This window comes from Chenopodium album, chromosome 1 (genome assembly GCF_948465745.1).
Source record: "Chenopodium album chromosome 1, dcCheAlbu1.1, whole genome shotgun sequence".
Classification (NCBI taxonomy): Eukaryota; Viridiplantae; Streptophyta; class Magnoliopsida; order Caryophyllales; family Amaranthaceae; genus Chenopodium; species Chenopodium album.
The window spans coordinates 2,625,909-2,638,579 of NC_137834.1; the positions used below are offsets into that span (position 1 = coordinate 2,625,909).

The window sequence follows — 12,671 nt, forward strand, 5'->3', positions numbered from 1 at the left end:
TTGATCAGCTCAATTTCTTTGAGTTTTGGTGGAAACTGCTCGATAACCATAATTACTTAGTATACGAGTTTCTTTGATCTCATTTCTCTTCCTACCCCAACTTCCCAATCAAAATATGGAAATTTTAGTTTCTTACATGTATGTACTACTCACTAGTCACTAATACCCTCTTCCCTTTTCCACCCTCTTTCAATGACTTGGTATTCCTTCCCTTGCACCCTCTTCCTTTGTCCAAAAGAAGTGTTAAGTAGTCTGTATACACTTCTCTCTAAAAATGACAATTTGCATGTGCAATTCTCTTGCTTTAAATGGTTTAGTATGTGCTGTATTTTCCGATTGCTGAGTGCAAAGTTTTGGTTCTTGCTTACATATAAAAATGTCACCTTTTTTAGGGCAGATGCAAAATATAGGTATACATTTTTATCCATATTATTATTCCATTTAATCATCAGCATTGGTTGTTGCCGACTTTGCCAGCTCCCATGTGCGAATCTTATTGATGAATTCATTTGCTTCACTTCTTCTATTTTTGTTTTTGATTGATTTGGAAGTTGAATTTTCTTTATGTCATTTGTTTGGTCTCAAATTTAAATAACTTTGTATTATAGTGAAGAATCTGATTTTACTGAGGTGTTTGGTACTTAGTAGCCCGTAGGAAAGAGTAATTTGGACTTTGAATCCTTTTTGACCTTTTAGTTTCTACTCCATACATTTATTTTTGAGCTGTTCCTTTTCATCTATTGATACTTCGGATTATTTACTCTTTTCGTTTTACTCTCTCAATGTTTAAATAAAAGGGTAATGATATATGTAGTTTATCTATAACCATTAAATATACTTTCTAAAATAGAATTAAGTTGGGAACTTAATCATTTATGACAAAATCACGGTGGACCGGTGTAGTTAATGTTAATCTTTCCTCATTATTTTCCTTTTTAGCTTCTTATACATACAATAGCCCTTAAGGCTATGTTTATCTTTTTCCTTAAATAATGAAACTTTTTTTCTTCTTCTTCTGTGTGTTTAAATAAATAAAATGTTTCTTTTTTTAGCCACCTCTCTATTTTTAAAAAACATTCTCTCTACTTTAAAATAATATTTTATTAATTAATGGTCTCTACAAAACCCTTTAAATGTTTTCTCTAGTCAAACTTATACTTCACTTCCTATTATTTTTGATAAAATTAACTAACTTTTCTAAAAAAATCGTATAAGTAAAATGTTTGATTTATTTAAATACAGAGGGAGTATTGCTTTGGCAATTACTTTTGTTAGGTATCCTATATTTACTACTCCATATTACTACCATTCTATTCTATATTACCTCATCACTTACCTTTATTAGGTATCTCAAATTCATCCATCAATTACTTTGTAGATAATTTGTGTGTAGGCAAGTGTGAGAACTAGTGAATAATGTGAGAACTATTCACTCTAGGAGACTAGAACTAGTAAATGGTAATAGAATATTTGAAATTTGGGATTGATATGCTTAGTTCGTGATCACCATGATGAGTAATATATCTTAAGTATCTTTGCATTGACTTTGGCCCCATATCAAGGACTTAGTACGAGCTCTTGCTTATTAATGACTACGAACACTAATGAAGTTGAGAGTTGAAGAGGGTCTTAGACCTACACCATAACCATATATTGGCTTGTATTGCACAATTAAACTACTATTACTAACTAACAAGTCACAGGCTCACAGCCATGGAAAGGGGCTTTCCTTTGGATGTTGGCGCTTTCGCTTGTTTTTACGTTGAATTGTTTTTCCCCCTAATCTGATTGCGGATGAACTCTATAGTGACTTAAGGCTTCGCTCTATCCATTGAAAAGTGATTATCCAAATTCGTCGAAATTTATCTTATTTGAAACTTATTTTGATTGAAATTGGGCGATTGGACTCTATAAGTCTATAGTATATAGATAATACTACGTATACACTAGTGTTGGTACTCTTCTATGGATCTAAATATAAATTATAGAAAATGACATATCACTGTTGAAGAAATACTGGGCAAAAAATTAAAATTTGTCTAATCAAGTAGGCAATTTAAAGTGGGGTAAATGTAATGGAGCCAGTCAACCTACACCATTTGATGAATCAATTCCCTGTCTGCTAGGTTAACACAGTTGTAGAAATCTCAAACCTGCCCTTCTTTTGTCCAAGATACCCATTATTAGTAATCCATCCCTTTTAGCCTTCCTCTAAAAATTAAATATTGCTGGACCCTTAACGGGCCCCCCTTTCTCTCTCCTCTTTAGTGTAATTGACCTAATCACTTATTAATCAGGTTGATGCTTAATTGCTTATGCCTAAACTCTAAAAGCTCATAGTATTACACAGATATCTTATGCATCCGTTGTATATCATACATTGTGCAATCAGATTATCCATCAACCAAATCAAATAGGTTTATGCCCTGTTTTATTGAGTTGCCGTGGTTTGCTTTACTTTATTAAAATTCAAACTGCTTTGCCCTGTTTTGTTCTGCTTACTATAGATAAGTTATTCTGCTCTACTGACACATGCTCTGCTAAAATCTGCTATGCTCTATTCAGCTTAGGGCCTATTTTATTCAGCTTAATTTCAGTTTAGTTCATTTGAGCTAAGCTCCAATCAGTTATGTTCAGTTCATTTCCTAATTTCCTTATATCATAAATTCATTTCAGCCCTAATCAATTCAGTTCAGCCTCAATAAGTTTTCAGTAAACGAAACAGACCCTTAGTGATTATTGTCCAAGTTTTTTACATTTACGGCAAGTTGTGTTTTTTTTGGTTTGTGGTCTACCATGACGGCCCTTCCCACGACCCACGTGATTGACAATTGCACCCTTGCTAATCTCTATTCTCTATCTTTCTTTCTCTCTCTCCTATTGTCATGAAAATGAAATATGATTATAGTGTGGGTGACGTGAAGAACTCCAACATCCATATTAGATGACTCAAATCCATTGTCGCAAGTAACCTTGGTCGGCAAATTAAATTTCCTTTCTCCTCTTCCTTCCCAACCTCTTTCCAATTCTTGCCTCTTGAACTCTTCTTATAAATCTTGTTCAAATTAACTAATAATTAGTGTGATAAAGTGCTCTTAATTAACCCATAATTAAACACTTAGTCGAGTTGTTTATTGCCGTCCTTCCTATGTCCCACATCCACTTGGTGCGTTCCCATTGGCTATTAGTCCACTTTCATTCATAACCTTGTCTAATTAATTAGTCTTCTTAACATATACTAGTACTATGATGTTGAGATTTTATGTGCTAAGCATCATGTTCCAGCTTGATTATGATGAGTTAATTATACTTAATAATGTATAAAGAATGGGATAGTCATGATCATTTGATAATTTGATAAGTTATTAAATTTCTCAGGTTATGCTCTAACACTAGGGGCAAGTCAACCAAAGCATTTTTCGACGCGTGTTAAGGGCATATACGCCGCCACTTTAGGGTTAATTATGGTACTAATTTACATGATACGGTGTTGTACACTTTGATTAGGGAATGATTTTCCCTTAATTCAAGTCAAAGTTTTTATGTAGTTGGAAGATGGTGGGAGAATCTTCATTCTCCCCACCAATTTCTACAATTTAATGTCCAAGGCTTAGAATTTGGCTTATATAGTAGTGCTTTATTAATAATGATTATTGTGAGATTAATATCTAATATTTCCTTCCTGTTTTAACAAGGAACTGACGTCTATTAGCTATCTAAAGTCAGCTGCAACATAAATAGGATATATTGGCTTTGTTTTGTGGGGTCGGACCATACAATTTTATGAACTTTGTTCAATTATACAAGAAATTGCATACTTATACGTGATGACTTTTTAGACCCAATTTGTTTAGGTTATTCCTTGTTTTAGTTGACATACCTTAAATTAATTGCAAATTAGTGTCACTAACATTGTGAAACACTCAACCTGTTTTTGAGTTCCAAACTCTACCAAATTCACCAAGTCTTGTGAATTTCAACCCTCAGTATATTTCCCTCTTTCTTTTGTTTAAAACTTGGGGACCCTACTTTGTGTTGGTTTCTTGTGTTTGATGCTATGATTATGACAATTGTAACAGATGTTGTTGAAAATTTGTCCTTAGAATGTTTTGCTTCTGTAACTGAGATTCTCTAAAACAAAAATTGCCCCTTCTTGTAAACGTAGAAGGTAGGTGAAATTGATGTTGGATTTCTTGTTATATGGGTGATAATTGTGTGCACCCTTGCATGTTTTGATCCTTTTCGCTCTACGAGGTGTTTTAAATGCTGTAGTGGTTGTTTGGTTGAGCACTAACTGAATTTGAGAGAAATACCTTAAGCATTGAGGGTCTGTTCAAAACTGAGCTGAACTGAACTGAATTGATTGGAGTTTAACTGAACTGAATAGAGCTGAAATAAATTGTTTATGAGAGAAGAACATTAAGAACTAAACTGAACTAACCTGAACTAACCTGAATGAAGCTAAATTGAATTGAATTAGAATTAAGCTGAAGAGAATCAGCCCCAAGTAAAATAGGGTCTATGATGAGATATACATATGTTTGATATGTCTTGGAAACAAAATGTTCCTTTCTAGAGAAAGTGGAGGGGTGTGGAGTGAAATATCGTTTTGTTTTTGGAAAAGTATAATGTTACTCGAATTCTTCAGGTTAAGTACGAAGTATTTACCGTTATGGTATCAGATATTAACAGAAAAGGGTACGATATGGTAATTGGGGAGTTATAGTAGAATTAAATACATCTTCCAAGTGGTAGGCAATTCAATCAAAGCAACATGTCCTATCACGATATGTTTCAAAATGGCCAAATAACCTTTAATTGTGATTGTATTAAATTCATCACCACTTTATGCCGCACCATTTGTTACTTCTTTGGACACACAAGATGCTTACCATGGTAGTGTAGATAACAAGAATGGTACTTTGATATTTGTACTACTGGCCCAGGAGCTTCATCGGATTCCAACCATTTACCCTATACTTCAAGGAACCCGGTTCGATTCCGGTAAATGTTGACTTCATTACCTTTCCTTTCTCTTTTAAGACCAAAAGATGCAAAAATGCAAAGCGTACCTCGTGGAAGGTATTAAGATCTTTGCAAAAAATTATGTTCTTATTCTTATGCTTCATCTCACAAGAGAAAGCGATTAAAAAAACCACACTTACACGAAGTGTATATATATCATATCATATAACATATAACTAATATATAAAGCTAAACTTTTAGCCATGCCACGAGACAGCGACACTTGACATTCCAACTTTTCGCCAAGTGTCGTGCCACGTTGGATATATTTAAATAGAATTCAGAAGATAAAAAAATAGTTTAGAATTCTATTTGGATAGAATTTTAGGATAAAATTGTTAGTTAAAAGTTTTATTTTCGATAAAATACCAATTTTTTAGATGTACAAATTGAATTATATATTATTCAAAAAAAAATTATTAGATTATAATTCTAAAAAATTATCTTACAAATTTACTTTTTTATATCATAATATTTTTTGGAGCAAAAGAAGTACTTCAAGGAGTAAAACATACATTTATAATATATACTAACCGGTAAAAATAATATAGTTCACAATCTAATAGAATTTTATAACTATGTAGACATGTCAATTAGGGTCGGGTCATGAGTAATCTCGGATTGAGTCACTTCAGGTTACGAGTCAAAACTATTTAACCCTTGCCCAAAGTTTTGGGTTCGAATCAACCCAACGGGATTTGAACATTTATTTAATTTAATTTATTTTTTGCTAATTTTTTTTTTTTTTTTTTTTTTTATTTTATGTATCAAATCGAACATTTCCACTAATATTATTAAGCATTCCCTGTCCACTAATCGTCACAAAAACACATCAATTCCTAACTAATTTTATATCAATGATATATTTTAAAATTTAATATATATAGAATAAAAATTTATCTTAAAATTTAATAAACAACCCGGGCATCGCACGGGGCACGATACTAGTATGTATGTGTATATATATATATAAAGTAAGTCGCTTTGAGCAAAGTTTCTTTGTTACACACATGTATTCCATTCTTTTATAAAACCCTTTAGCCATAAAACTATTCCACTCGTGCCAAAACTTTCAATCTTTTAGAGCCGTAAGAATTGAGAATCACTCCCCTTTTTGCATGGACTTGGAAGCATCTCTAAAGTTGTGACAATACTGTACAACAGTCGTAAATTACAAGCAACAAATTTCAATTCAATTTAATTGACATTGCCACATCCTTTCTCTTACAACTGCCCATTACTTATGAAATTTGCCAATTGCCAATAATATCCATACCATTTTTTTAACCATTTATTTCTTCTCTTCTTGTAAGTTTGGTTCTCTTTGTTGGACATTCATTGACAGAAGAAAATAACTCTAACTTGGTTATTTGAAATAAAATTTAAAAAAGAACATGAAAGTTTTGAACTTAAAAGATTGGTTATTTTACTAGTACTAGTTGTTACTTAAAACTTGATACATGATTAAAATTAAAAACTGCTAATTTAGGGGGGGTTAAAGTTCTCTTCTAAGATATGAGATGCTATTGCAGCTACTGCTGCTGTCATCGCGTTCTTCCGATGAATCTTCATTGATATCAGTCATTCGAAGATGTTTAGTGTTGTCTTGACCATCCTCATCAGTGACTGCACTCGATCCCGAAGACGATGAACAAGGAGCAGGGAGGTTCAAGTCTGCTGCAGCAGCAACACCTCCTCCGTCTCTTGCCAAGAAATCATAGAAAACTGGGTTTCCAATACGTTTGTTTGTAACAATGACTTCCTCTTCCTCACAAATAACCCCTTCTTCTTCCTCCTGATCATTCTTGGTTGCTGCATTGTTCCTTTTCTTCAGGAAAATTCTGCATAACACCCAATCTCCTGTTGCTTCCCCTGTTTTCTGCAACACCCAAAAAAAAAAAAAAAAAGTCAATCACTTGGAAAAGGAGAAAGATTTGTTTAATGATGTCTGCTTAAAATGTGGGGACAATATCAAAACTCTAAAGATTCCCACTAATAATTTGCTTATAATTAATATCCTTAGTTTAGTTTATTAAGGTTGTATGATTTTTATAATCATTTTCATATTTTAGAGTGTCTGTTTCATTAACCCTTAATAACAATTGTATAAAATATAGTGGGGTGTTAATAGACGCTTTCGTTTCATTTCGTTTAACAAATTTGCATCCAATTTTACCTGCACTAGACCCTTTTTGAGAGGGGAATTCAGTGCTTGTGGGTTGGTTTGAGTTTGATTCAAGTCCACGAGACGATACTCGTGCATAATCCAATCAGTTCTTGACCCATTTGGAGGTTTTCCCCTGTAAAAAACCAGTGTTTTCTTCATCCCAACTATAAGTGGGCTGTTGCTGTTGTTGATGTTGTGGTGGTTGTTCTTAGAACCAGCAACAACAGCCTTGTCTTTGCCAGTGGCTTTCCAATACCCTGACATAGTTGCCCTGTTTGATCTGTTCCCATTTGGGTACTTGGCTTCCCTTGTGCTGAAAAAGTACCTCTCTTGCCCTTTATCGCCTGCAAGAAAGAAAAGACATGAGATCAAATCCCGTCTATTTTTACAGAATGCAGGGAGCGGAAATGAGTGAGTATAGACTTTAAAGTAATAGAAAGAAATGAAAAATTATACCAGGCAAATCCCAAGGATCAGACTTGCAAACATCAACTTCAGGAATGATGGAAGCAGGCAAAGGACAAGCAAAAACCTTCCTTTTCAAGTATTGTACAACCAACTCTTCATCTGTTGGATGAAATCTGAAACCTGGTGGCAATCTCAGCACCCCATTTTTCACAAAATTCATCCTCTCCATTTCTCAAAAATTGAGTCTTTTTTTTGTTTTTGTTTTTGTAACAGTAAATTCAAAGCAATTTGAATTCACTGTTATAAGAAATATAAAAACTGAAGAAGGAGGAGTTTGGTTGCTCAATATTTATAGGGGTTTGTTGGTTGTTTTGAAAAGTTACAAGTTCCTAGAAACACATGTTTAGTACATCTTGTTATAATTTTTTCATCAGAAAAACAAGAAAGAAGAGGGAGAAGCTGAAAAAGAGGAGAAAAATAAGAAGTGTTTGAGGTTTGAGGAGAGAGAGAAGAGGGAAAAGGGTGGCTTCTTTATAGTAATGGGAGAAGTTTGATGTTTGATAAAAAAAACCAGAGAAAGAAAGAGAGAAGAGAGTTTGGCGTAAACCAGACTCAACCTCTTTTCTCTTTGACGCAAACTATATTATTATACTCTTTTATTTATTTATTTATTTTTATTTTATGGTTAGATTTAAATTCAGAAAGATTTGTTTATTTAGGCAGTGTTTGGAGTCACCTGGTAACCCCATTTACGTAGTATTTTATTTATTTCTTTGACGAGGAAATTTTATATTATTATTAAATTATTAGCTGTTGGTTCATTTGAGACGAAACTGATCATTTTGCATCTCAATAGACTCAATTCCCCTCTTTATTTTAATAATTAAATAAATAAACACAACTTCGTATGTAAATTGATAGGTTCTACAGAGTACAGTCAGACAACTTCTATGTTCTATCTGGTTGGAGTTGTGGTTAAAAATTGAATTTAACCTGTCTGTTTGATTGCCGGTAAAAATATTACTACAGAGCGCTCTCTCTGTTTTTAAATACTTTTTCCGTCTTTTTTCATCAATTTCCTTTTTGGGTGTTTTTTTTTAAATGCACCACTTCTATATTTGATAACTTTATACTATATTTTGTCATTTCTCTCTCTTACTTTAAACCTCACTCAACTTATTTTATCATTTCTCTCTCTTCTATGGTTCCCACTAAAATAATTAAAATATCTATCGTCTTTCACATACTTTCTCTTTTATGGTCCTCATCTTACTTTTACTATATTCAACCACTCACAATATTATATTACTCTCCTAAAACAAAGAGAGTATTGTATTTTGCTTTAATTTTTACCAAAATTTTAGAAGAAATAGATGAATGCATTAAATAATTTAAGTGAGGCTATGTTAATACTCTTGTCATCTTTTATGTGCCGATCAAGATGTAACACTTAAAAATATTGAAGGAAGTTTGTGTGAATTTTATCGTTTACTTTTGTTGTCCCTTTATCATTTGCTCTTGTTAAGGTTATTGATGAGAAAAAGAAAAAGAAAAAAAAAAAAAAAGTGGCGGGACCAAATGCACTAATTCAGTGCTTGTTAGAATAAAGGTGTGGTCCCTTATGACTATAAGTAACATACTAAGGCAACACGACCTGGTCCTTTTGAGCTACTCTGCTCTGCTCTGTTGATTTTTTTTTTTTTTTTTTTTTTTTTTTTTTTTTTTTTTTTTTTGCTTTGCTCTGCAATGTGGTGGAAGCTCTGCTCTGCTCTACTGACTCCTGTCCAGCTCTGCTCATAAGCTCAAAAGAACAGGGTCTACATAAGACAATCTTAGAAATAATGAAGGAAGCATTCATTAACAGATTACGGAGTATGGTTACCCAAATATTTTTAATAGCAAAGACAAGGATGGATTAAGACCTCACTTAGACCTCAACTCTCACAGAATTTTTTTGTCCAATATTTACGAGGTAAACACTCTGAAGTAGTGGAATAATATCACTTGTAAATCAGTAAATTTGCGTTACAAAGTAGTACATACTTTGTATAAAGAAAGTGTATCTAATTTACCACATATATAGGCATCAAGACATATACATCACAGTAGTAAAGTGTAAATTGAACCCGTAACCACAAGGCAAAAAATTGTATCTAGTTTGCCGTACATATAGGCATTAAGAGTTTTAAGACATATGCAGGGTACATTACAGTAGCATAGCACAAGTGTAAGGCCCTGTTCTCATCAGATTATTTTTAGTTCAGTTTAGCTTAGATCAAATAAATTCAGTTCAGTTCAGTTCAGTTCAATTCAGTTAATGAGAACAGACCCTAAATTAAACCCGCAACCACAAGGCCAAAATGAAGGGAATAAACACTTGAATAGGAGTTGAAACTTGAAAGTAAATGAACCTGTAAAAAGTGTTTTGTAAAAAGCTTCCTTTAATTTAGTTTTGTTTGCTGCCATCAAAATACCCTTTGTGCCCTTTTCCCTCTTCTTCACGCCTCGTATCAAGTTGAAGGAAAGTGATATGTCGGAAATCTTATTGCATTATTCTCTAATTTATTTATGTCCAAAATTGTTTGATGATTGAAAGGGTATTTTAGTCTTTCACAGTATAAGAGTTTTGGAAGAAAGAAAGGGGTATTTTAGTTCCAGAAGAAAAATGCACGCTTCTTAATCTATCCCTGTAAGCCTGAAGTCACCTTATGTCATTACCCATAATTGGAGCATACAAAAGCTCTGTATCATGTAATACATGAATAATAATATTTCCCTAAATATATGCCTTATAAAAAGGTCACATATAAATTTTGGCAGTGCTTTTGTTGGTGCATCTACTACTATCATTTGATAAACTTTGAGGCTGTTAATGGGGAGGTTGCATCAATTTGATTGGGTTTATGTAGTGTAGCATTCTTTTTTGTTTTTGAAAAGGTATTTAACATGATTGAAGGATTTTAAAGTTTTGTTTTACCTACTCCAATCTATGCTCGATTTTAGTCAAAATATCATACTTTTTCCCACTTATCTTTACTCCAAATTTGGCGAAGCAAGATCTTTTGGATGTTTCAGACACATATTTTTCCTTGTGCTGTTATTGTAAAACTAGGTTATTAAGTTTTCTTTACCTACTCCAATCTAAGCTGTATTTAGGTCAAATTATCATACTTTTCTTAACTTATCTTTACTCCAAATTTGGCAGAGCAAGATCTTTTCGAGGTTTCAAAAACGTGTTTTCCCTTGTGATGTTATTGTATATCTAGGGTTTTTTTAGTTTTCTTTACCTACTCCAATTTAAGCTGGATTTAGGTCAAATAATCATACTTTTTCCGACTTATCTTTACTCCAATTTTGGCCGAGCAAGATTTTTTTCAGAGTTCCAGACACGTGTTTTTCCTCGTGCGGTTATTGTATATCTAGAGTTTTAGTTTTCTTTACCTACTACAATCTAAGTTGGATTTAGGTCAGATTATCATACTTTTTCCGACATATCTTTACTCCAAACTTGGCGGAGCAAGATTTTTACGGAGTTTCGGACACGTGTTTTTCCTCGTGTTGTTATTGTATATTTAGGTTTTTTTTTTTTTTTTAGTTTTCTTTACCCACTCCAATCTAAGTTGGATTTAGGTTAAATTATCATACTTTTTCCGACTTATCTTTACTCCAAATTTGGTGGAGCAGGGATTTTTTGGGATTTCAGACACGTGTTTTTCGTTGCGCTGTTATTGTATATCTAGGTTTTTAAGTTTCTTTACCTACTCCAATCTGAGCTTGATTTAGGTCAAATTATCATATTTTTTTCCCAACATATCTTTACTCCAAATTTGGCGGAGCAAGATTTTTTCGGAGTTACGAACACGTGTTTTTCCTCGTGCTGTTATTGTATATCTAGGTTTTTTTTTAGTTTTTTTTACTTCAATCTAAGCACGATTTCGGTCAAATCATCATTTTTCTCTTTTTTTATCTTTACTCCAAATTTGGCGGAACAAGATTTTTTCAGAGTTTCAAACACATGTTTTTTTCCGTGCTATTATTATGTACCAGGTTTTTTTTATTAATAACGTACAGCCAAAAACAAATCTATTTATACTTTGCGTGTAAGATGTATGGTATTTGGATGTATGGATATGATCTTGATATGTTGTTGGAGTATTTAGAGTAATTTTGAGAATTTAGTAGCACATCTGAAACAAAAAATAGGTTAAAATTAATTTTAACTACTATATTATTGTCGGTATCATATGCTTTAACATGTTTACAAAATCTAATACATTCATTTCTAGCCATCTGTCCCATTCAAATGGCACTAACATGATATTTTTTTATCCTCTCATCTTCATAAGTTCATTTATAGCCAATATTTATAGAAATAATGCTTAAAGTTCTAGTCTATGTAACAAATATATGCATATATCACATTATATTTCCTTATAAACAAAGGTTTGGATATGTATGAATATAAAGAGTGCACAATCCCTAATAGTAACATAATGTAATCTTCACCATTTGCTAAAACTTACATAATGTACACAGCAACTAATATCAATCATCTTGTTAAAACATATGGTTATACGTTACGTTTGAGTCTTTATCTCTTTTTTTCATAAGAATCATATAAATTTAGAAATAATCGCTAATATTAATTAGTCATCTTGTTGCTTACTAAATGAAATGTTTATTATAGCTACAAATACGAGAAATGTATAACTAGGCCCTTTTCTCATCAGATTATTATCAGTTCAGTTCAGTTCAATTCAGCTCTAATAAGTTAAGTTGAGTTGAGTTTAGTTTAGTTTAGTTCCTAATTTCCTTCTATCTAATTTCCTTCTATTATAAAATATTCAGTTTAGTTCAGTTCAGCTCATTTCAATCAATGAGAACAGACCCTTAATACTTCATAATACACTCCTTAAAAGAAAACAAAATTAATTAGGATGAGAAGGAAGAGTGAAGACTAAGAAGCATCAAGAAAGTAGGCTTTAAGAGAAGGGACCTTTTCTCTTTAGATATTGACTATGCAATGGTGATTCTTTTTTCCCACACTTTAATTAGGAAAAAGCCTTCTTTC

General features: G+C 32.6%; 1 protein-coding gene across 1 annotated transcript; it reads right to left on the reverse strand.

Moving 5' to 3' along the window:
- Positions 1–6,363: 6,363 nt before the first annotated feature.
- Positions 6,364–8,233, reverse strand: LOC145639944 (NAC domain-containing protein 83-like). The gene is made up of 3 exons (XM_081691262.1): positions 7,649–8,233; positions 7,202–7,536; positions 6,364–6,904 (listed from the first exon to the last, which is right to left on the reverse strand). Exons 1-3 carry the CDS (start codon positions 7,827–7,829, stop codon positions 6,521–6,523), a joined length of 900 nt encoding a protein of 299 aa, XP_081547388.1. The 5' UTR covers positions 7,830–8,233; the 3' UTR covers positions 6,364–6,520.
- Positions 8,234–12,671: the final 4,438 nt, after the last annotated feature.